Here is a 25,392-nt window from a genome sequence, read left to right on the forward strand (position 1 = left end):
CCATAACATGTCAAAACAGAGGTCGGCCATTTTGACCATCGACTCTGTTCCACCATTCACAACAATTGTGGCTGATATGCTAATTCTCCAGGACACCTTCCTACCTTTCGCCAATACGCCTTGATTCCCTTACTGATTAATAACCAGAGCTAGCCTCAACAGTCCTCTGTGGTAGAGAATCCCACACAGTCACTCCCCTCTGAGAGACATTCCACCTCATCACTGTCTTAAATGGATGACCCATTCTTCGGAGGTTGTGCTCTCCAGTACAAGGCTCTCTCACAGTGGGAAGCACCCATGCGGCAGTTGCCCTGTGAAGTCTTCTAAGAATCTATCAATTAGGTCAACTCCCATTCTCCTTTATTCCATTGAGTACAGGCCCGGTGAGTGCAGGCCCAGAGAGTGCAGGCCCAGAGAGTGCAGGCCCAGAGAGTGCAGGCCCAGAGAGTGCAGGCCCAGTGAGTACAGGCCCGGTGAATGCAGGCCCGGAGAGTACCGGCCCGGAGAGTACCGGCCCGGAGAGTACCGGCCCGGAGGGTACCGGCCCGGAGGGTACAGGCCCGGAGAGTACAGGTCCAGTGAGTACAGGCCCGGAGAGTACAGGCCCAGTGAGTACAGGCCCAGTGAGTACAGGCCCAGTGAGTACCGGCCCAGTGAGTCCAGGCCCGTAGAGTTCTGTCCAGTGGGGTTCTGTCCTGGTGGCGGTTGGAGGGGCGGGGCGGAGGAGCGGGAAGTGGAGGAGATGCGGTGGAGGGCATCGTCGATCACGTCTGGGGGGAATCTGCGGTCCTTGAAGAAGGAGGCCATCTGGGCTGTACGGTATTGGAACTGGTCCTCCTGGGAGCAGATGCGGCGGAGAGGAAGGAATTGGGAATATGGGATGGAGTTTTTACAGGGGGCAGGGTGGGAGGAGGTGTAGTCCAGGTAGCTGTGGGAGTCAGTCGGTTTATAGTAGATGTCTGTGTTGAGTCGGTCGCCTGAGATAGAAATGGAAAGGTCTAGGAAGGGGAGGGAGGAGTCTGAGACAGTCCAGGTGAATTTGAGGTCGGGATGGAAGGTGTTGGTAAAGTTGATGAACTGTTCAACCTCCTCGTGGGAGCACGAGGCAGCGCCGATACAGTCATCGATGTAGCGGAGGAAAAGGTGGGGGGTGGTGCCAGTGTAGTTGCGGAAGATGGACTGTTCCACATATCCTACGAAGAGGCAGGCATAGCTGGGGCCCATGCGGGTGCCCATGGCAACTCCTTTAGTTTGGAGGAAGTGGGAGGATTGGAAAGAGAAGTTGTTCAGGGTGAGGACCAGTTCAGTCAGTCGAAGGAGGGTGTCAGTGGAAGGGTACTGGTTGGTGCGGCAGGAAAGGAAGAAGCGGAGGGGTTTGAGTCCTTCGTGATGGGGGATGGAGGTGTACAGGGACTGTACCGCAGTTTCCCCCCAGACGTGATCGACGATGCCCTCCACCGCATCTCCTCCACTTCCCGCTCCTCCGCCCTTGAGCCCCGCTCCTCCAACCGCCACCAAGACAGAACCCCACTGGTTCTCACCTACCACCCCACCAACCTCCATATACAGCGTATCATCCGCCGTCATTTCCGCCACCTCCAAACGGACCCCACCACCAGGGATATATTTCCCTCCCCTCTCCTATCAGCGTTCTGCAAAGACCACTCCCTTCGTGACTCCCTCGTCAGGTCCACACCCCCCACCAACCCAACCTCCACTCCCGGCACCTTCCCCTGCAACCGCAGGAAATGTAAAACTTGCGCTCACACCTCCCCCCTTACTTCTCTCCAAGGCCCCAAGGGATCCTTCCATATCCGCCACAAGTTCACCTGCACCTCCACACACATCATCTATTACATCCGCTGCACCCGATGTGGGCTCCTCTATATTGGGGAGACAGGCCACCTACTTGCGGAACGCTTCAGGGAACACCTCTGGGATGCCCGGACCAACCAACCCAACCACCCCGTGGCTCAACACTTTAACTCTCCCTCCCACTCCACCGAGGACATGCAGGTCCTTGGACTCCTCCACCGGCAGAACATAACAACACGACGGCTGGAGGAGGAGCGCCTCATCTTCCGCCTGGGAACCCTCCAACCACAAGGGATGAACTCAGATTTCTCCAGTTTCCTCATTTCCCCTCCCCCCACCTCGTCTCAGTCGATTCCCTTGAACTCAGCACCGCCCTCCTAACCTGCAATCCTCTTCCTGACCTCTCCGCCCCACCCCACTCCGGCCTATCACCCTCACCTTGACCTCCTTCCACCTATCACATCTCCATCGCCCCTCCCCCAAGTCCCTCCTCCCTACCTTTTATCTTAGCCTGCTGGACACACTTTCCTCATTCCTGATGAAGGGCTCTGGCCCGAAACGTCGAATTTCCTGTTCCTTGGATGCTGCCTGACCTGCTGTGCTTTAACCAGCAACACATTTTCAGCTCTGATCTCCAGCATCTGCAGACCTCACTTTCTCCTCAGTGAGTACAGGCCCGGAGAGTACAGGCCCAGTGAGTACAGGCCCGGAGAGTACAGGCCCGGAGAGTACAGGCCCGGAGAGTACAGGCCCAGTGAGTACAGGCCCGGAGAGTACAGGTAGTACTGAGGAAGTGGGCAGGCTACAGAAGGATCTAGACAGTTTGGGAGAGTGGTCCAGGAAGTGGCTGATGGAATTCAATATGAGCAAATGCGAGGTCTTGCACTTTGGAAAAAAGATAAAAGCATAGACTACTTTCTAAACAGTGAGAAAATTTGTAAAGCCAAAGTACAAAGGGATCTGGGAGTGCTAGTCGAGGATTCTCTGAAGGTAAGCATGCAGGTTGAGTCCGTGATTAAGAAAGCGAATGCAATGTTGTCACTTATCTCAAGAGGGTTGGAATATAAAAGCACCGTTGTGCTACTGAGACTTTATAAAGCTCTGGTTCGGCCCCATTTGGAGTACTGTGTCCAGTTTTGGTCCCCACACCTCAGGAAGGACATACTGGCACTGGAACGTGTCCAGCGGAGATTCACACGGATGATCCCTGGAATGGTTGGTCTAACATACGAGGAACGGCTGAGGATCCTGGGATTGTATTCATTGGAGTTTAGAAGATTAAGGGGAGACTTAATAGAGACGTACAAGATAATACATGGCTTGGAAAGGGTGGACGCTAGGAAATTGTTTCCGTTAGGCGAGGAGACTAGGACCCATGGGCACAGCCTTAGAATTAAAGGGGGTCAATTCAGAACAGAAATGCGGAGACATTTCTTCAGCCAGAGGGTGGTGGGCCTGTGGAATTCATTGCCGCAGAGTGCAGTGGAGGCCGGGACATTGTAGGAAAGGTTTTGGAAAGGTTTATAAGAGATAAGATTTATAATCATCTAGCAAGCAACAGTTTGATTTCAGATAGTCAACATGGTTTCGTCAAGGGGAGATCGTGCCTCATGAACCTCTTTGAGTTTTTGAGAAGGTGACCAAGCATGTAGATGAGGGGAGGGCAGTTGATGTGGTGGACATGGACTTCAGTAAAGCCTTTGATAAGGTTCCACATGGTAGGCTGTTGGAGAAAATGCAGAGGCATGGGATTGAGGGTGATTTAGCAGTTTGGCTTAGAAACTGGCTTTCTGAGAGAAGGCAGCGAGTGGTGGTTGATGGAAAATATTCAGCCTGGAGTCCGGTTACTAGTGGTGTGCCACAAGGGTCTGTTTTGGGACCACTGCTGTTTGTCATTTTTATAAATGACTTAGACGCAGGCATAACATAGGTGGATGGATTAGTAAATTTGCAGACGACGCTAAAGTTGGTGGAGTAGTGGTCAGTGTGGAAGAATGTTTACAGGTTGCAGGGGGACTTGGATAAACTGCAGAATTGGGCTGAGAGGTGGCAAATGGAGTTCAATGCAGCTAAATGTGAGGTGATGCACTTTGGGAAGAATAACAGGAAGGCAGAGTACTGGGTCGATGGAAAGATTATTGGTAGTGTGGATGTGCAGAGGGATCTTGGAGTCCCATGTACATAGATCCCTGAAAGTTGCCACCCAGGTGGATAGTGCTGTTAAGAAGGCTGTTGGGTTTCATTCGTAGAGGGATTGAGTTCCGGAGCCGCAATATCATGCTGCAACTATACAAAACGCTGAAGTACTGTGTACAGTTCAGGTCGCTATATTTTGGGAAGGATGTGGAAGCATTGGAAAAGGTGCAGAGGAGATTTACCAGGATGTTGCCTGGTCTGGAGGGAAGGTCTTGTGAGGAAAGGCTGAGGGACTTGGGTCTGTTCTCATTGGAAGTATAGCACTGGAAAACGTATAGTAGGTCAGGCAGCAGCCGAGGAGGAGAGATCACCTGATGAAGGTCCTAATCTGAAACATAGTCTCTCCTGCTCCTCAGCTGCTGTATAACCTGTTGTACAATGCTAGCAAGGTAGCTCAGCACTCCCCAGATAGTCAGTGAACAAACCCTCAGGAATATCGTCTCTAAATACTGCTGAGATCAAGAATGTCACTCCATCTAACTTCTGTACTAGCTTATCGATTAGATTAGATTAGATTACTTACAGTGTGGAAACAGGCCCTTCGGCCCAACAAGTCCACACTGACCCGCCGAAGCGCAACACTACAGGCAATTTAGCATGGCCAATTCACCTGACCCGCACATCTTTGGACTGTGGGAGGAAACCGGAGCACCCGGAGGAAACCCACACAGACACGGGAGAACGTGCAAACTCCACACAGTCAGTCGCTTGAGTCGGTAATTGAACCCGGGTCTCTGGCGCTGTGAGGCAGCAGTGCTAACCACTGTACCACCGTGCCGCCCTGTACATTAGCTCTAGCTAATCTCCCCACCCCACAATATCGGGCCCCCCCCCCAGTTCAGATACAACCTGTCCCTTTGCCCCAGAAGAGATCAGGCAGCATTCCGAGAAGCAAGGGAATCAACATTTTGGGCAGAGACCCTTCATCAGGAATCCTGCCTGAAACACCGACTCTCCTGCTCCTCGGATGCTCCCTGACCTGCTGTGCTTTTCCAGCAACACTCTCTCGACTCTGATCTCCCGCATCTGCACTCCTCACTCTCTCCCAGGAGAGATTCCAATGATACAAAAGTCTGCATCCGTGTCCACTTCACCAGCCCCTCGGTCCTGTTCCTACTCTCACTAGCAGGTGGCTTGTCACTAATGCAGAGTTAGTACCGTGTCAAGGTCCGGATTTTTTTAACCTCCTGTCTAACTCCCTGTTCAGCACCTCATCCCTCTCTCTCCCTGTGTCATTGGGACCAATATCCTGGCTGCAACACTCTGAGACATCCTTGAACCTGGTACAGGGGAGGTGACACACTCGCTCACAGCTGCCTGTCTGTGCCCCTGACAAGAGAGTCCCCTGTCACTATCATTCACTTCTGCTTTCTGGCAGAGCCGGTTGTGGGGCCAAAGGTCTGTTTTCCCCTGAGAATCTGTCCTCCCCAACTCACCCAACAGTATCCAAACCATACAGCTGTTCGAGAGGAGACTGGAGAGGTTCTGCTCAGGCAGCACCTGCCACTTCCACCTCGAGAGAAAATGGGAACCCCACCCCCTGCAAGTTCCCCTCCAAGCCCCTCACCATCCTGACTTGGAAATATATCACCATTCCCTCACTGTCACTGGGTCCTAATCCCGGACTTCCCTCCCAGAGGACACTGTAAGTCTAATCTAATCAAGGACACTGTGGGTCACCTCTGAGCACATGGACTGCAGGTGGATCCACAGTGCCTGAGGGAGGGTAATCCAGGCATGTGGTCAGGTGACAGTGAAGGAATGGGGATATGTTTGGGGGTGGTGGGGTGGTGGGGTAGCTGAGTTAGGAGTGGGTGACTGTGTGAAGGAGGTGGATGCTGTCATACTGCTGTTTATTATGGGGTAGGGGATAATGATGGTTCTTATCTCCTGTGTCAGGTCCCCATTCCTGGGTGCAGCAGTAGCTGCCTGCGAGTGGTTCTGGATTTCCTATACACTGGCCGGCTGGGAGTGAACCACCAGGCGGATACGATGGAACTGATCGCACTTGCAGATCGTCTGTGTCTGTGTGACCTTGTCGCACTGACAGGTAAATACTGACTCAGTGAACACAGACTCCTCATTACACACTCTGCACAGGTCAGCAAACAGTCCCTTCAGCCCATCTATACTAGTCCCAGTAACTAGCACAAGGTCCATCCCTTGGAACATGATGACATTTGAAATGCTTGTCTGAGTTACTTTTGGCAGATTGTGAGGTGACCATTCCATTCCCCGCCCCTCGGGGAAATGCACCAACAGAAATGTGTCGGCTGTTTATGAAGTCCTTGTTGGGAATGTTGGATAACGTTGTCCCACTGAGACAGGCAAGGAACGGTAAGGTGAAGGAGCCTTGGATGACAGGAGCAGAGGAGCTTCTCACCAAGAGGAAGAAGGAGCATTACGTAAGGTTGAGGAAGCAAGGATCTGGCACAGCTTTAGGGAGGCTAAGAAAGAACCCAAGAATGGACTGAGGAGAGTTAGGAGGGGGCATGAGAAAGCCCTGGTCGGAAGGATTAGGGAAAACCCAAAGGCGTTCTCTGGGTATGTGAGGAATAAGAGAATGATCAGAGAGAGGGTAGGGCTGGTCAGGGATAGTGGAGGGAACCTGTGCCTGGGGTCGGAAGGCCCTAAATGAGATTTGAGCTTCGGGATTGACTAGAGAGAGGGACCTTGTTGTCAGTGAGATCATCGGGGACTGGGTCAATGGGCTGGAACAGATTGATATTGAGGAAGTGGATGTGCTGGGAATTCTGGGAAGCATCAAGATGGATAAGTCCCCAGGGCCAGACCAGAGATATCCAAGGGTACTGTGGGAAGGGAGGAATGGGATTGCTGAACCTCTGGCAAGGATCTTTACATCCTCACTCTCCACGGGAGTAGTATCGGATAATTGGAGGGAGGTGAATGTTGTTCCTCTGTTCAAGAAAGGGAATTGGGAAATCCCTGGGAATTACAGACCGGTCAGGCTCACTTCTGTGGTAAGCAAGGTGCTGGAAAGGGTTCTGAAAGATAGGATTTATGACTATTTGGAAAAACATAGTTTGATTAAAGATAGCCAGCATGGATTTGTGAGGGGCAGGTCATGCCTCACAAGCCTTATGGAGTTCTTTGAGGATGTGATTAGACAAGTTGCCGAAGGTCAGGCAGTGGATGTGGTGTATATGAACTGCAGTAAGGCATTTAAGCCCATGGTAAGTCCATTCAGAAGGTTAGGAGGTGTGGGATACTGGGAAATCTGGCTGTCTGGATACAGAATTGGCTGGCCGAAAGAAGACAGTAAGTGGGAGTGGATGGAAAGTATTCCGCTTGGAGGTTGCTGACCAGTGATATCCCACAGGGATCTGTTCTTGGGCCTCTGCTCTTTATAGATTTTATAAATGACCTGGATGAAGAAATGCAAGGATGGGTTAGTCAGTTTGCCGATGACACATGGTGTTGTAGTTAGTGTCGAGGGTAGTTGCAGGTTACAATAAGACATTGACAGGATTCAGAGCTGGGCTGAGAAGTGCCAGAAGGATTCAAACTGGATAAATGCAAAGTGATTCATTTTGGAAGGTCGAATTTAAATGCTGAATACAGGGTTAAAGACAGGATTCTTAGCAGTGTGGGGGAATAGAGGGATCTTGGAGTCCACATCCATAGATCCCTCAAAGTTGCCACCCAAGTGGATAGGGTTGTTAAGAAGGCATGTGGTATTTTGGCTTTCATTAACAGGGGGATTGAGTTTAAGAGCCGCGAGGTTTTGCTGCAGCTCTACAAGTCCCTGGGTAGACCACACTTGGAATATTGTGTCCCGTTCTGGTTACCTCATTGTAGGAAGGATGTGGAAGCTTTAGAGAGAGTGCAGAGGAGATTTCCCAGGATGCTGCCTGGACTGGAGGGTGTGTCTGATGGAGGAAGGTTGAGGGAGTTATTTCCCATTGGAGTGAAGGAAGAGAGGTGACTCGGTAGAGGTGTACAAGGTAACGAGAGGCACAGATAGAGGGGATAGCCAGAGGCTGTTCCCCAGGGTGGAAAGGGCTGTCACGAGGGGTCACAATGTTAATGTGATTGGAGGAGGGTTTAGGGGAGATGTCAGAGGTGGGTTCTTTACACAGAGTGGTGGTGGGGGGGGTGCATGGGATACACTGCCTGTGGTGGGAATATTGTCAGACATTAGGGACATTTAAGCGACTGTTGGACAAGCACATGGATGATAGTAAATTGAGGGGCGAGGCCATATTTACCTTAACCCTATGTCACCTCCTCCCTTCTGCTATTGGGGGTCAATAGAAAACACTAAATAAAGTGACTGCTCCCTTCCTGTTACTGACTTCCACCCAGACCGACTCAATCGACCAACCCTCCTCAACAACCTCCCATTCTGCAGTTGTGATACCCTCTCTAATTAACAATGCTAACCCCCCCTCCTCTTTTACCACCTCCCTGCACCTCTCAGTTCTTTTTAAACCCTGGAACATCCAGCAACCATTCCTGTCCCAGAGAGACCCATGTCTCTGTTATGGCCACAACATCATTGATCCATGCTCTAGGTTCATCACTCTTATACCTGACACCCCTTGCATTGACACAGAGATACTTTAACCCATCCCTTTGCCCTATCCTTCCTGACAGACTCTCTGCATTTTATTTCTACCATTCAGCAAGTATCCTCTCTGGTCTGTAGCTTTGATTCCCGTCTCCCTGCCAACCGAGTTTAAACCCTCCTGAAGTGCCCTCACAATCTCCCAGCCAGGACATTGGTACCCCCCAGTTCAGGTGTAACCTGCCCTTCCTGTCTGGGACCCACCTTCCCCAGAATGTACCCCAATGGTCTACGTATCTGAACCCTCCCTCCTGCACCAGCCCTGTAGCCACGTGTTTAGCTGCACTCACTGCCTGTTCCTCGCCTCGCTAGCACGTGGTACCGGTAGTAATCCTGAGATTACTACTCTGCTCATCCTGCTGTTTACCTTCCAACCTAACTCCCTGAAATCCCATTTTAGGTCCTCATCCCTTTCCTAGCTGTGTCATTGGTGCCAATGTGCACCACGACTTCGGGCTGCTCCCCCACCTCCTTCAGGATCTTGTAGACTCGATCAGAGACATCCCGGACCCTGGCACCTGGGAGGCTACATACCTCCTGGGAGTCCTGTTTGTGACCACAGCCCTCCTGTCCATTCCTCAAACTCGTGCAGCTACCACGAGCGATTTTCTATCCCCCCCCCCCCGCCCTTCTGAGTCACAGAGCCAGGCTCCGTTCCAGAGACCTGGCCGCTACGGCTTTCCCTGCTCGGTCTTCTCCAACAACAGAATCCAACACGATATATTCATTATTGAGGGGAATGGCCACCGGGGATCCCTGCACTGCCTGCCGGTTCCCTTTCCGTCCCCTGACTGTAACCCATCTGCCTTTTTCTTGTACCTGAGGAGTGATTACCTCCCTGTAACTCCTCTCAATAACCCCCTCTGCCTCCCAAATGATTCGAAGTTCATCCAGCTCCAGCTGCAGTTCCCTAACTCTGTTTTCGAGGAGCTGGAGTTGAGTGCATTTCCCGCAGATGTAGTCAGCAGGGACACTAGTGGTGACCCTTACATCCCACATTCTGCAGGAGGAATATTCCACCGCCCTAAACTCCATTCCCACTGTTCGAAATTCCCAAAGAGACTGTTGAAAAATAAGGAATAAAAAACTAAACTCATTACCTTACCAATCTGGTGCACAGGTCCTTTTTTTGTTTGGTTGGAGGAGGATGGTGGGTGGGAGACACGACTCGAGTAGTGTTTCGGGGAACACAACCACCCACATATATCACCTCACTCCCCCAGCAGTGCCATGACCTGCTCCTGCTCAGTGTGAACGCTGCCTATTCACAAGGTCAGTGTTTAAATCAGTGATTTACCATCCCATCAGCTCCTTGGTCCTCACTCCCACTGCTGCTGAGAAACGTGACCAGGATATGGACTGAGCTGCCAGAGGAAACACTGAAAACCCATCGGGATGGCAGAATGGAAAGGATTCGGGACACATGTCAGATTAGGATGTCTGGTCGACACAGAGGAGGTGGACAAAGGATCTGTTTCCATCTGATTAACTTTGTGACTCTCTTTACAGAACCACATCTCCCTGTCCTCGTCATCAATACCAATCCGAACCACTGCATCTCGCTGCTCTCTCCCCACCTGTCTATTCCTGTGTTTCCACGTTCCCTGCGTTTCCACGTTCCCTGTGTTTCCACGTTCCCTGTGTTTCCATGTCCCTGTGTTTCCATGTCCCTGCGTTTCCACGTCCCTGCGTTTCCACGTTCCCTGTGTTTCCACGTTCCCTGCGTTTCCATGTTCCTGTGTTTCCACGTTCCCTGTGTTTCCATGTTCCTGTGTTTCCATGTTCCTGTGTTTCCACGTTCCCTGTGTTTCCACGTCCCTGTGTTTCCACGTTCCCTGTGTTTCCACGTTCCCTGTGTTTCCACGTCCCTGTGTTTCCACGTTCCCTGCGTTTCCACGTCCCTGCGTTTCCACGTCCCTGCGTTTCCACGTCCCTGCGTTTCCACGTTCCTGTGTTTCCACGTTCCCTGCGTTTCCACGTCCCTGTGTTTCCATGTTCCTGTGTTTCCACGTTCCCTGTGTTTCCACGTCCCTGTGTTTCCACGTTCCCTGCGTTTCCACGTTCCTGTGTTTCCACGTTCCCTGCGTTTCCACGTCCCTGTGTTTCCATGTTCCTGTGTTTCCACGTTCCCTGTGTTTCCACGTTCCCTGCGTTTCCACGTTCCCTGCGTTTCCACGTCCCTGCGTTTCCACGTCCCTGTGTTTCCATGTTCCCTGTGTTTCCACGTTCCCTGTGTTTCCACGTTCCCTGCGTTTCCACGTCCCTGCGTTTCCACGTCCCTGTGTTTCCATGTTACTCTGATTCCATGTCCCTGTGTTTCCATGTTCCCTGTGTTTCCATGTCCCTGTGATTCCATGTTTCCCTGATTCCCTGATTGTGTGTGTTCCCATGTTGCCGTGTTCCTGTGATTTGCTGCTGTTGTGTTTCCCTGATGGTGCTGCTGGTCTTGATGTGTGTGTGAGCGCAGTTCCCAGCAGCTGCTGGAAGCTCTGATGGGATTCCTGTTACACAAGCTCTTGACACAATACCAGGTGGTTTTGTTTTCAGGCTGTGAAACGTTTCCCCTGGGATCTTACTGACTGCTGTTTCTATTTTTGCCCTTCTAGAGAAGTCTGCAGTGGAGGAACTGGTACAGATTTCCAGGCAGGGAACTGACATTGATGGTTTAGTCTTACAGTACCTGGACAAGGCCCAGGTATGTTCAACAACGCGGTGACACACGGGCTGAGATTTCGGGGGAACAATCTGTATCTGCTCCAGAAGTATTCCAGACTGTTCCTGCGTGGGTGGGAGACTTGCTGTTTTCATTCCCTGGGAAGGGGCTGGAGGGGGAATGGGAATTTGATCCCTGTCGGTTCACTGATAGTTGGGCGTCAGTGAGCCTGTGTTTGGTGGTGTAGTTCGAGACTGTGTTTATCTGGGTGTAGGTTGAGCCTGTGTTTATCTGGGGATCCTCCGAGTCTGTCTTTGACGGGGTGTAGTTTGAGCTTGTGTTTGAGTAGAAGGATATTTTATGGCAATATACCAGGTTTCTGTAAAACCACACCAGAAACATTACGTGTAGTTTTGGTCACCTTTTCTGAGGAAGGATGCTCTTGTTCCGGAGGGAGTGCGGCGAGGGTTTCCCGCTGTTCCGGAGGGAGTGCGGCGAGGGTTTCCCGCTGTTCCGGAGGGGGAGCAGGGAGGGTTTCCCGCTGTTCCGGAGGGAGTGCGGCGAGGGTTTCCCGCTGTTCCGGAGGGGGAGCAGCGAGGGTGTCCCGCTGTTCCGGAGGGAGTGCGGCGAGGGTTTCCCGCTGTTCCGGAGGGGGAGCAGCGAGGGTTTCCCGCTGTTCCGGAGGGAGTGCAGCGAGGGTGTCCCGCTGTTCCGGAGGGGGAGCAGCGAGGGTGTCCCGCTGTTCCGGAGGGAGTGCGGCGAGGGTTTCCCGCTGTTCCGGAGGGGGAGCAGCGAGGGTGTCCCGCTGTTCCGGAGGGGGAGCAGGGAGGGTGTCCCGCTGTTCCGGAGGGAGTGCGGCGAGGGTGTCCCGCTGTTCCGGAGGGAGTGCGGCGAGGGTGTCCCGCTGTTCCGGAGGGGGAGCAGGGAGGGTTTCCCGCTGTTCCGGAGGGGGAGCAGGGAGGGTTTCCCGCTGTTCCGGAGGGAGTGCAGCGAGGGTTTCCCGCTGTTCCGGAGGGGGAGCAGCGAGGGTTTCCCGCTGTTCCGGAGGGGGAGCAGGGAGGGTGTCCCGCTGTTCCGGAGGGAGTGTGGCGAGGGTGTCCCGCTGTTCCGGAGGGGGAGCAGCGAGGGTGTCCCGTGCTGATTCCAGGGTGTTAGAATTCAACTACAAAAAGTGACTGAATCCGCTCGGACCACGTGCTGTCCTGTTCTCTGCTCCATATTCCCTTGAGTTTTGAGGAATGAACGTGGCCTTCAGGGAGACCAAAATACATCAGGAAGGATATTCTCGATGTCCCTAAGATAGGGAGAGGGCCAGGTCATGTTGACCAAGCAGTGAAGCTGTAGAAGGACATGTCCAGTCTGGGTGATGGGCAGAATAGTCACTGGTGGAATACTATGTAGGAAAATATCAGGTTCTGCACTTTGTTGGACAAATAAAACCACAGACTATATTCTAAGTGGAAAAAGCCTTCGGAAATCTGCAGCACAAAGGGATTTGGGAGTTCTATTTCAGGATTCGAGAAAGGTCAACATCCAGGTCCTCTTGGCAGTTAGGAATGTTAGCATTCATTTTGAAAGTGCCAGGATACAAGTGGTACAACATCGGGATGGGCTGCTGAGGCAGTATAAGGCTCTGGTCAATATTGTGAGCTGTTTTCAACCCCATATCTAAGGAAGGATGTTCTGGCACTGGAGAGGGTCCAGAGGATGTTCACAGCAATGATCCTGGGAGTGAAGGGCTTGTCAGTTGAGGACTCTGGGTGTGTTTTCAATGGAGTTTAGGAGGATATGGGGTGATCTGTTTGAATACAGAATCTGGAGGGGCCCGGATAATGTGGGTGGTGTGGAAAAGGGGTTTCCATCTGAACAAGAGACTCGGACCCAAGGGCACAGCCTCCGGGTGAAGGGACGGAGAGGAGGAGGAATTTCTCCAGCCAGGGGGGGTGTGTGGAATCTGTGGGACTCATTGATGCAGAGGGCAGGTCATTGAGTGTATTTAAGGTAAAGTTAGAGAGGTTCCTGATGAGTATGGGGATCAAGGGCGATGGGGGAGAAGGCAGGAGAATGGGGTTAACAAACCTATCAGCCATGATTGAACAGCAGAGCAGACCTGATGGGCTGAGTGGCCTCATTCTGCTCCTGTGTCTGATGGTGTTATGGATGACCTAGGAGTCCAGAACCAGGGGTCAGTATCTAAAGATACAGGGTGGGTCATTTCGGGCTGAGATGAGGAGAAACCTCTTCACCCAGAGGGTGGCGAAACTGGAACACACTATCACAGGAAACTGTTGAGGCTAAAACCTTGAGGATTTTCAGTACGGATGTAGGTACAGTTCTTCGGAACAACTCCAAGGATATATGGGGAGGAAGCAGGAAGGAGGTACTGACTGAGATAATCGGCCATGGTCATATTCAGTGAGAGAGAAGGTTTGATGGGTGAAAAGGGCTGTTCCTGCCCTGATATTCTGTGTATCTGTGAATCACTTTTGCTGTGCTTTCTATTCTGTCCAACTATCTAACATGCCACCAACAGTTGCAGTGTTGTACATTCTCTACATTCTCTAGTTAGCTACACTTGCTGTATTCGTCCCCTCAAATTTTACTTCCTTACTGGAATATATCTTTGCTGAGTATCCTGAAATATCTCCCTAAATGTATCCCAGTCCATTTCTGCTGACTTATCCCTGAAACACGTTTCTCAGCTCACTTTAACCAGCATACCCTGACCATTCCCTTTCTTTAACCCTCGAACCTTTGACCCTCTCTGCTTATCCTCAAACGGAATGTGTTTATTTCTTATGTTCTGCGATCCTGAGATTACCAAATGTGGGATTAGCTGATTTATGGCTGACTCCTGGACAGTGAGAAATGGACCCAGAGTGTATTTTGAACTTGTCACCCGGACTCATCCACACCTTATCTCTACCTGTACTCCACATCAAATATAACCGTTTCAGACTGTGATTGCCATCTGTCTCCACTCGGTTTCCTTCCCCTCCTTTGAATGGTTTCCATTTTATCTCTTGTCTTCTTGTGCTGTTAGTTTTTGGTTTGGTGATTGATTCTGCTACATGCTGTGAACCAGTTGTTTATTTACTTGCCTGAGTCCCTTTTGTCCCCTTACCCTCCCTCCCTCGATTAAATCACAAACCTTCCCTTTATTCTAACATTACATTTTGAACATTTCCCATTTCTGACAAAAAGTCATTGAGCTGAAATCCTATCTTTGGTTCTCTCTCCACAGACTCTGTCTGATCGGCTGACGTTCCCCAGCACTTTCTGTTCTTATTGCGATTGTATTGTGCATTTGCCAGTGCCGACCTGTACTTTGAAAAAGTTCATAATAAAGTTCCCATGTCCAGCTATTAGTTAAAGTTTTGATTGAATGCTGCTTAATCGAGGAATAACGTTAAAATGCAGGACTCAGGGTGTTACACTAGAACCATAGGGCAGCGATGTTTACAAATCATCTGTATATCGTCAGTATACTGTCAGTATACCATCCATATACTGTCTGTATATTGTCAGTATACCGTCTGTTTACTGTCAGTATACTATCCATATACTGTCTGTACACTGTCAGTATATCACCCATATACTGTCAGTATACCACCTGTATACTGTCAGTATACCATCAGTATACTATCCATATGTCAGTATAAAATCTATATACTGTATGTATATTATCAGTATATCATCTATATACTGTTTGTATATTGTCAGTATACCATCTATATACTGTCAGTATACATCTATATACTGTCTGTATATTGTCTGTATATCATCTATATACTGTTTGTAGTTGGTCCATATACTGTCAGTATACCATCCATGTACTGTCAGTATACCATGTATATACTGACTGTATAATGTCTGTATGCTGTCTATCTACTGTCTGCATACAGCCTATATGTTGTCTATATACTATCGGTACACCGTCTATATACTGTCTGTATATTGTCAGTATACCATCTATATACTGTCAGTATACCATCCATATACTGTCTGTATATTGTCAGTATACCATCTATATACCGTCTGTATACTGTCAGTATACTATCCATATACTGTCAGTATACCATCTATATACTGTCTGTACATTGTCAGTATACCATCCATATACTGTCTGTACACTGTCAGTATATCATCCATATACTGTCAGTATACCACCTGTATACTGTCAGTATACCATCAGTATACTATCCATATGTCAGTATAAAATCTATATACTGTATGTATATTATCAGTATATCATCTATATACTGTTTGTATATTGTCTGTATATCATCTATATACTGTTTGTAGTTCGTCCATATACTGTCAGTATACCATCCATGTACTGTCAGTATACCAACTATATACTGTCTCTATACTGTCAGTATACCATCCATATACTGTCAGTATACCATGTATATACTTTCTGTATAATGTCTGTATGCTGTCTATCTACTGTCTGCATACAGCCTATATGTTGTCTATATACTATCGGTACACCATCCATATACTGTCTGTATATCATCAGTATACCATCCATATATTGTCTGTATATCGTCAGTATATCGTCCATATACTGTCTGTATATCGTCCGTATACCATCTATATACTGTCTGTATATTGTCAGTATACCATCTATATATTGTCTGTATATCGTCAGTATATCATCCATATACTGTCTGTATATCGTCCGTATACCATCTATATACTGTCTGTATATTGTCAGTATACCATCTATATATTGTCTGTATATCATCAGTATATCATCCATATACTGTCTGTATATTGTCAGTATATCATTTATATACTGTCTGTATATCATCAGTATACTGTCCATATACTGTCTGTATATAATCCATATACCATCCATATACTGTCTGTATATAATCCATATACCATCCATATACTGTCTGTATATCATCAGTATACCATCCATATACTGTCTGTATATCGTCAGTATACCATCTATACACTGTCTGTATATTGTCTATATACCATCCATATACCGTCTGTACGTCGTCAGTATACCACCCATATACTGTCTGTATATCGTCAGTTTACATCTGTACATTGTCTGTATATCATCAGTATACCATCTATATACTGTCTGTATATCGTCAGTATACTGTCCATATACTGTCTGTATATCGTCAGTATATCATCCATATACTGTCTGTATATTGTCAGTATACCATCTATACACTGTCTGTATATCGTCAGTATACTGTCCATATACTGTCTGTATATCATCCATATACCATCCATATACTGTCTGTATATTGTCAGTATACCATCTATATACTGTCTGTATATCGTCAGTATACTGTCCATATACTGTCTGTATATCATCCATATACCATCTATATACTGTCTGTATATCGTCAGTACACCATCCATATACCGTCTGTATATTGTCAGTATACCACCCATATACTGTCTGTATATCGTCAGTATACATCTATACATTGTCTGTATATCATCGAGTAAAAGATGAGGTCTGCAGATGCTGGAGATCACAGCTGCAAATGTGTTGCTGGTCAAAGCACAGCAGGCCAGGCAGCATCTCAGGAATAGAGGGGGCATACCATCTATATACTGTCTGTATATCATCAGTATACTGTCCATATACTGTCTGTATATCGTCAGTATATCATCCATATACTGTCTGTATATCGTCAATATACCATGTATACACTGTCTGTATATCGTCAGTATACCACCCATATACTGTCTGTATACTGTCTGTATACTGTCCATAAACTGTTAGTAGACTGTCTGTATCCTGTCTAGATACTGTCAGTATACCATCTGTATACTGTGTGTATTCTGTCAGATATACTGTCTATATACTGTTGGTACACTGTATACCATCGGTGTATTTTATATCATACTATCAGTATACCATTTTTATCCTGTCAGTATTATTGTGTATACCATCAATATACTATCTGTATGCTGTCTATATAGTGTCAGTATATCATCTCTATATTATTTGTATCCTGTCTGGATACTGCCCGGATCCCGTAGGTGTACTGTTTATACCAGCTGTCGGAGTCTGGATCATTAAAGCCAATTTCTCGGGATGCTGGAAATTTGAAATAAAAACAGAGAATGCTGGAGAAACTCAGCAGGTTTGGCAGCATCTGTGGAGAGAGACACAGAGTTAACATTTCAAGCATGGGCTGACTCTTCTGTCTTGGCTTCATTGTTCAAGCTTTTCACTCACATTGTTTTGTTTTAGTTGCACAGTGCCCGACAGCTTGCTGACTGGTGTCTCCATCATATCTGTACAAACTACAACAACATCTGCCGCAAGTTCCCGAAGGAGATGAGACACATGTCTCCAGGTAGAGCAAGGATTGGCTTTGGGTTGGGGTTTGGCTGCCTGATGCCCATCTCCAGAGTCCAGAAAACGTGCAGACCACCGAAAACCACCACAAACACATCCGACTAAAGGTTAACGTTGCTCACAGAATCCCAGAACTGTTTGAGCCATTGAACCCGTCCTGTTTGTATCACCTCTCTCTGTGAGGAGGCTCTCAGTTTCCCTGTTTGTATCGCCTCTCTAAGTGAGGAGGCTCTCAGTTTCCCTGTTTGTATCACCTCTCTCTGTGAGGAGGCTCTCAGTTTCCCTGTTTGTATCACCTCTCTCTGTGAGGAGGCTCTCAGTTTCCATGTGCCTCCATCTGACCGTAACACTGCTCAATCTTCCTCTTCAGCTAAAATCACCAAAGTTCCCTCAAGTCGATTCCACATCCTACAGATCCCAATCTGAGGGGGCGATGGGGAATGTCACTGGGCTAATAACCCAGAAAATAGATACTCTGCATCGAATGGGCAGGTGAAATTTAAAGTCAGCTGATCAAAGATGAAATTAGAATTCAGTCCCAAAAAGTGTTCATTAAATTATTATCAAATCTGAAATCCTGACAATACCCAGTAATGTGGGAAATTGCATAAAAAGCGGGACAATCTAACCCGGCCAATTCCTGCCCCATCAGTCTCCTCTCCATCCTCAGTAACGTGATGGACGGGGTCAGGAACAGAGCTATCAAGCAGCAATAACCTGCTCAGTGACCCCTAGTTTGGGGTCCCCCAGGGTCACTCAGCTCCTGACCTCATTCCAGCCTCGGGTCAAACATGGACAAAAGAGCTGGATTCCAGAGGGGAGGGGAGGGGAGAGGGAGGGGAGAGGGAGGGGAGGGGAGAGGGAGGGGAGAGGGACAGCCCTTAACATCAAAGCTGCATTTGACGGAGTGTGGCAAAACTGGGCTCACTGGGTGTCAGGGAGCAGACTCTCTGCTGGTTAGAGTCATTCCTGACACACAGGAAGGTGGTTGTGGTTGTGGAGGGTCTGTCATCTCAGCTCCAGGACATCTCTGCAGGAGTCCCTCAGGGTAGTGTCCCAGGCCCAACCATCTTCAGCTGCTTCATAATGACCGACCCTCCGTCAGAAGGTCAGAAGTGGGGCATGTTCACCGATAATTACACAATGTTCACCACCAGTCACCACTCCTCAGATACTGAACCTTTCCGTGTTCAAATACATCAAGATCTGGACAGTAACCAGACAGTTAACCATGGGCTGACAAGAGGCAGGTAACATTCGTGCCACACAAATACCAGGCTATGACACATAGCTAATAGACAAACCACCTCCTGATATTCAGTGGTGTTACCATCATGAAACGACACGACCAGCTATCCTTAGTAGCCACACACTCAGATGATAAGCAACATGAATTCGACTGGGACAGCACTACTATTATAGGGCAAGCCAAACAGAGAACAGCCAGGGAATTCCTAGAGGCATGGCACCCATCCCCAGATTCTATCAATAAGCACATCGACCTGGACCCAATATACCGACCACTGCAGCGGACAGCTGGAACTGACACCCGGGAGCGGCAGAGACAAACCACTATAAATGCCGGAGGAAACATCACAGAAGCACTTCACAGGAGGCTCCCAAGCCCTCCCCCACACTTCCCCATGTACCATCCCCAATTCCCCCACCCTTCCCCATGTACCATCCCCCCTCCCCCACCCTTCCCCATGTACCACCCTCCCTCACCCACCCTTCCCCATGTACCATCCCCCCTCCCCCACCCTTCCCCATGTACCACCCTCCCTCACCCACCCTTCCCCATGTACCATCCCCCCTCCCCCACCCTTCCCCATGTACCAGCCTCCCTCACCCACCCTTCCCCATGTACCATCCCCCCTCCCCCACCCTTTCCCATGTACCACCCTCCCTCACCCATCCTTCCCCATGTACCATCTCCAATTCCCCCAACCTTCCCCATGAACCACCCCTCCCCCACCCATCCTTCCCCATGAACCACCCCTCCCTCCATGTTCCACCCCCCTCCCCCACCCTTCCCCATGTACCTTCCCCCCTCACCCATCCTTCCCCATGTTCCCCCCTCCCCCACCCACCATTCCCCATGTACCACCCCCACTCCCCCACCCCTCCCCATGTACCACGCCCTCACCCACCCTTCCCCATGTACCACCCCTCTCTCACCCACCCTTCCCCATGTACCGTACCCCCTCCCCCACCCTTCCCCATGTACCACCCCTCTCTCACCCACCCTTCCCCATGTACCACGACCCCTCACCCACCCTTCCCCATGTGACCACCCCTCCCTCCCCCACCCTTCCCAATGTACCATCCCCCCTCCCCCACCCTTCCCCATGTACCACGACCCCTCACCCACCCTTCCCCATGTGACCACCCCTCCCTCCCCCACCCTTCTCAATGTACCATTCCCCCCTCCCCATCCTTCCCCATGTACCACCACTCCCTCTCACCCAACCACCACCTCCACTCACCCACCCTTCCCCGTGTACCACCCCCTCACCCACCATTTCCTATGTGCCACCTCCCAGCCCCCACTCTTCCCCATGTACTACCCCTCCTTCACACCCCTCCCCCACCCACCACCCCCACTCACCCACCCTTCCCCATGTACCACCCCCACTCACCCACCCTTCCCCATGTACCACCCCCTCCCCCACCCTTCCGCATGTACCACCCACTCCCCCACCCTTCCCCATGTACCACCCCTCAACCCCCTCCCCCACTCACCCACCCTTCCCCATGTACCACCGCCCCCTTCTCCACCCTTCCTCATGAACCACCCCCCTCCCCCACCCTTCCCCATGTACCACCCCCCCCATTCCCCACCCACCCCCCCCCCCCCCGCCCCCCTCGAGGTGAGGGTGGTTGAATGTTCCTCCTGCCGAAGTGGGCAGTAAGACCTGACAGGGAGACGATGCTGTGGTCAGGAAGCACACAGCTTCCAGCTCGCCCTCAGGCACATGGAGTTTGTCTCAGTCACTTCACTCTCCAAACAGGAACAGGAGAGTGTTTCTGTAGTATCCTTCCTGTCGGATGCACTCTGGTCACCCTCAAGGTCCATCACCTGGCACTCGGGGCAGCGGAGATGACCAGACCGTTCCGAAATGACCTTCAGGAGACGAGCACATTCGTGACATTCTCCACCCGTCTTCCAAACAATCATCGAAGGGAGAATCCGTCGGCTACAAGATCAGGAAACTCCGTGACTGGGACAGCGGGAATAACCAGGGAACTCCGTGACTGGGACAGCGGGAATAACCAGGAAATTCCGTGACTGGTACAATGGGAATGACCAGGAAAAATGACTGGGAATGATGAGGAATTAAAGGGTGACAAGGGTAGGAATAGGGCCAGTCAAAGACAGAAGTGGGAAGTTGAGTGTAGACCCTGTGGAGATTGGAGAGGTGCTAAACGAACATTTCTCATCGGTTTTCACTCAGGAAAAGGAGAATATTGTAGAGGAGAGGAATGAGGTACGAGATATTAGACTAGAAAGGATCAAGGTTAGTTACACACAGGTGTTATCAATTCTAGAAGGAGTGAAAGGAGACAAGTCCCCTGGGCCGGATGGGATTTATCCGAGGATTCTCTGGGAAGCTAGGGAGGAGATAGCAGAGCCTTTGGCCTCGATATCTAGAACATAGAAAAATACAGCGCAGTACAGGCCCTTTGGCCCTCGATGTTGCGCCGATCCAAGCCTACCTAACCTACACTAGCCCACTATCCTCCATATGCCTATCCAATGCCCGTTTTAATTACCATAAAGAGGGAGAGTTCACCACTGCTACTGGCAGGGCATTCCATGAACTCACAACCCGCTGAGTAAAGAATCTACCCCTAACATCTGTCCTATACCTACCACCCCTTAATTTAAAGCTGTGTCCCCTAGTAACAGCTGACTCCATTAGCGGAAAAAGGTTCTCAGTGTCTACCCTATCTAAACCCCTAATCATCTTGTACACCTCTATCAAGTCACCCCTAAACCTTCTTTTCTCCAATGAGAACAGGCCCAAGTGCCTCAGCCTTTCCTCATACGATCTTCCTACCATGCCAGGCAACATCCTGGTAAACCTCCTCTGCACTCGTTCCAATGCCTCCACATCCTTCCTATAGTATGGTGACCAAAACTGCACACAATACTCCAGATGAGGCCGCACCAGAGTCTTATACAACTGCAACATGACCTCAGGACTCCGGAACTCAATTCCTCTCCCAATAAAGCCCAGTACACCATGTGCCTTCTTCACAGCACTATTTACCTGGGTGGCAACTTTCAGAGATCTGTGTACATGGACACCAAGATCCCTCTGCTCATCCACACTACCAAGTATCCGACCATTAGCCCAGTAATCCATCTTCTTGTTACTCTTACCAAAGTGAATGACTTCACACTTAGCTACATTGAACTCCATTTGCCACCTTTCTGCCCAGCTCTGCAACTTATCTATATCCCTCTGTAACCTGCCACATCCTTCCTCACTGTCAACAACTCCACCGACTTTCGTATCATCCACAAACTTGCTCACCCAACCTTCTAGCCCCTCCTCCAGGTCATTTATAAAAATGACAAACAGCAATGGTCCCAAAACAGATCCTTGCGGAACACCGCTGGTAACTGCACTCCAAGATGAACCTTTACCATCAACTACTACCCTCTGTCTCCTTCCAGCCAGCCAATTCCTAATCCAAACCTCTAACTCACCCTCAATGCCATACCTTCGTATTTTTTGCCTACCATGGGTAACCTTATCGAACGCCTTGCTAAAATCCATATACACCACATCTATCACTTTACCCTCATCCACCTCCTTAGTCACCTTCTCAAAGAATTCAATAAGGTTTGTGAGGCACGACCTGCCCTTCACAAAACCATGCTGACTATCCTTGATCACATTATTCCTATCCAGATGTTCATAAATCCTATCCCTTACAATTCTCTCTAAGACTTTGCCCACAACAGAAGTGAGACTCACTGGCCTATAGTTACTAGGGTTATCCCTACTCCCCTTCTTGAACAAGGGAACCACATTTGCTATCCTCCAGTCTTCTGGCACTATTCCTGTAGACAATGAGGACATAAAAATCAAGGCCAATGGCTCCGCTATCTCCTCCCTTGCTTCCCAGAGGATCCTAGGATAAATGCCATCAGGCCCAGGGGACTTATCTATTTTCACCCTTTCCAGAATTTCTAACACCTCTTCCCTACATATTGCAAAGCCATCCATTCTAATTAATTGTGACTCAATATTCACATCAGCAACAATGTCCCGTTCCTGAGTGAATACTGACAAAAAGTATTCATTCAGTGTCTCCCCAATTTCTTCAGCCTCCACATGCAACTTCCCACTACTATCCTTGACTGGACCGATACCTACCCTAGTCATCCTTTTATTCCTGACATACCTATAGAAAGCCTTTGGGTTTTCCCTAATCCTACCAACCAAGGACTTTTCATGTCCCCTTCTTGCTGCTCTTAGCTCTCTCTTTAGATCCTTCCTGGCTACCTTATAACTCTCAATCACCCCAACTGAACCTTCACGCCTCATCTTTACATAAGCCGCCCTCTTCCCTTTAACAAGGGATTCCAATTCCTTATTAAACCACAGCTCCCTCACACGACCCTTTCCTCCCTGCCTGACAGGTACATACTTATCAAGGACACCCAATAGTTGCTCCTTGAACAACCTCCACATATCGATTGCACCCTTCCCTTGAAGCCTACTTTTCCAATCCACACATCCTAAGTCATGCCTCACCGCATCATAATTTCCCTGCTCCCAGCTATAACTCTTGCCCTGCAGTGCACACTTATCCCTCTCCATCACTAGAGTAAAAGTCACCGAGTTGTGGTCACTGTCCCCGAAGTGCTCACCTACCTCCAAGTCTAACACCTGGCCTGGTTCATTACCTAGAACCAAATCCAGTATAGCCTCACCTCTTGTTGGCCTGTCTACATATTGTGTCAGGAAACCCTCCTGCACACATTGGACAAACACTGACCCATCTAACAAACTCGAGCTACAGCTTTCCCAGTCAATATCTGGGAAGTTAAAGTCCCCCATAACAACCACCCTGCTACTTTCACTCTTCTCCTGAATCATCCTCGCAATACTTTCCTCTACTTCTCTCGGACTATTAGGAGGCCTGTAGAAAACTCCTAACAGGGTGACCTCACCTTTCCTATTTCTAACCTCAGCCCAAACTACCTCAGATGGCAAGTCTTCATCCATCGTCCTTTCCACCGCTGTAATACTATCCTTGACAAGCAATGCCACACCTCCCCCTCTTTTACCCCCATCTCTGACCCTGCTAAAACATTTAAACCCTGGAACCTGCAACAGCCATTCCTGTCCCTGTTCTACCCACGTCTCTGTAATGGCCACAACATCGAAGTCCCAGGTACCAACCCACACTGCAAGTTCACCTACCTTATTTCTTATACATCTGGCATTGAAGTATACACACTTCAAGCCACCTTCCTGTTTACAGGCACCCTCCTTTGAGATCGATGCCTTGTTCCTAACCTCCCTACACTCAAGGTCCTGTTCCATAAAGCTACAGTCCAGGTTCCCATGCCCCTGCAGAGTTAGTTTAACCCCTCCCAAAGAGCACTAGCAAACCTCCCCCCAAGGATACTGGTGCCCCTCAGGTTCAGGTGGAGACCATCCTGTTTATAGAGGTCCCACCTTCCCAGAAAGAACCCCAGTTGTCCAGAAACCGGAATCCCTCCCTCCTGCACCATCCCTGTAGCCACGCATTTAACTGCTCTCTCTCCCTGTTCCTCGACTCTCTATCACGTGGCACGGGTAACAAACCAGAGACTACAACTCTGTTCGTTCTAACTCTGAGCTTCCAACCTAGCTCCCTGAAAGCCTGTCTGACATCCTCACCCCTCTTCCTACCTATGTCGTTGGTGCCAACGTGGACCACGATCTGGGGCTGCTCCCCCTCCCCCTTAAGGAGAATGACAAGGAAACACCATGAATAGAATAGACCATTCCAGCGCAGTACCGGCCCTTCGGCCCTCGATGTCACACCGACTTATGGAACCATTCTGAAGCCCATCCCACCTACACTATCCCATTATCATCCATATGTTTATCCAATGACCATTTAAATGCCCTTAAAGTCAGTGAATCTACTACCGTTGCAGGCAGGACATACAATAACCTCACTACTCTCTGAGTAAAGAAACTACCTCTGACATCTGTCCTATATCTATCACCCCTCAATTTAAAGCTATGCCCCCCCGTGCTCACCGTCCCCATACTTGGAAAAAGGCTCTCCCTGCCCACCCTATCTAACCCTCTGATTATCTTGTATGTCTCTATTAAGTCACCTCTCAACCTTCTTCTCTCTAACGAAAACAGCCTCAAGTCCCTCAGCCTTTCCTCGTAAGACCTTCCCTCCATACCAGGCAACATCCCAGTAAATCTCCTCTGCACCCTTTCCAAAGCTTCCACATCCTTCCTATAATGCGGTGACCAGAACTGTACACAATACTCCAAGTGCGGCCGCACCAGAGTTTTGTACAGCTGCAGCATAACCTCATGGTTCCAGAACTCAATCCCTCTATTAATAAAAGCTAAAACACTGTATGCCTTCTTAACAACCCTGTCAGTCTGGGTGGCAACTTTCAGGGATCTGTGTACCTGGACACCGAGACCTCTCTGCTCATCTACACTACCCAGAATCTTACCATTAGCCCAGTACTCTGCATTCCGGTTACTCCGACCAAAGTGAATCACCTCACACTTGTCTGCATTAAACTCCATTTGCCAC

At 49.5% G+C, this 25,392-nt stretch overlaps 1 protein-coding gene across 4 annotated transcripts in view; it reads left to right on the forward strand.

Annotated features, from left to right (window-relative positions):
* The window catches only part of LOC132819697 (rho-related BTB domain-containing protein 2-like), a 91,342-nt gene that overhangs the window by 60,651 nt on the left and 5,299 nt on the right, over window positions 1-25,392 (forward strand). For 3 of the 4 annotated variants that reach the window (XM_060831487.1, XM_060831576.1, XM_060831399.1), the window contains exons 7-9: window positions 5,911-6,061; window positions 11,206-11,294; window positions 17,488-17,593. In XM_060831487.1, the coding sequence (XP_060687470.1) occupies window positions 5,911-6,061; window positions 11,206-11,294; window positions 17,488-17,593 (346 nt within the window). The remainder of the gene's footprint in view (window positions 1-5,910; window positions 6,062-11,205; window positions 11,295-17,487; window positions 17,594-25,392) is intronic. The other variant, XM_060831671.1, reaches the window with a different exon arrangement.

This window comes from Hemiscyllium ocellatum, chromosome 1, assembly GCF_020745735.1.
Source record: "Hemiscyllium ocellatum isolate sHemOce1 chromosome 1, sHemOce1.pat.X.cur, whole genome shotgun sequence".
NCBI lineage: Eukaryota > Metazoa > Chordata > Chondrichthyes > Orectolobiformes > Hemiscylliidae > Hemiscyllium > Hemiscyllium ocellatum.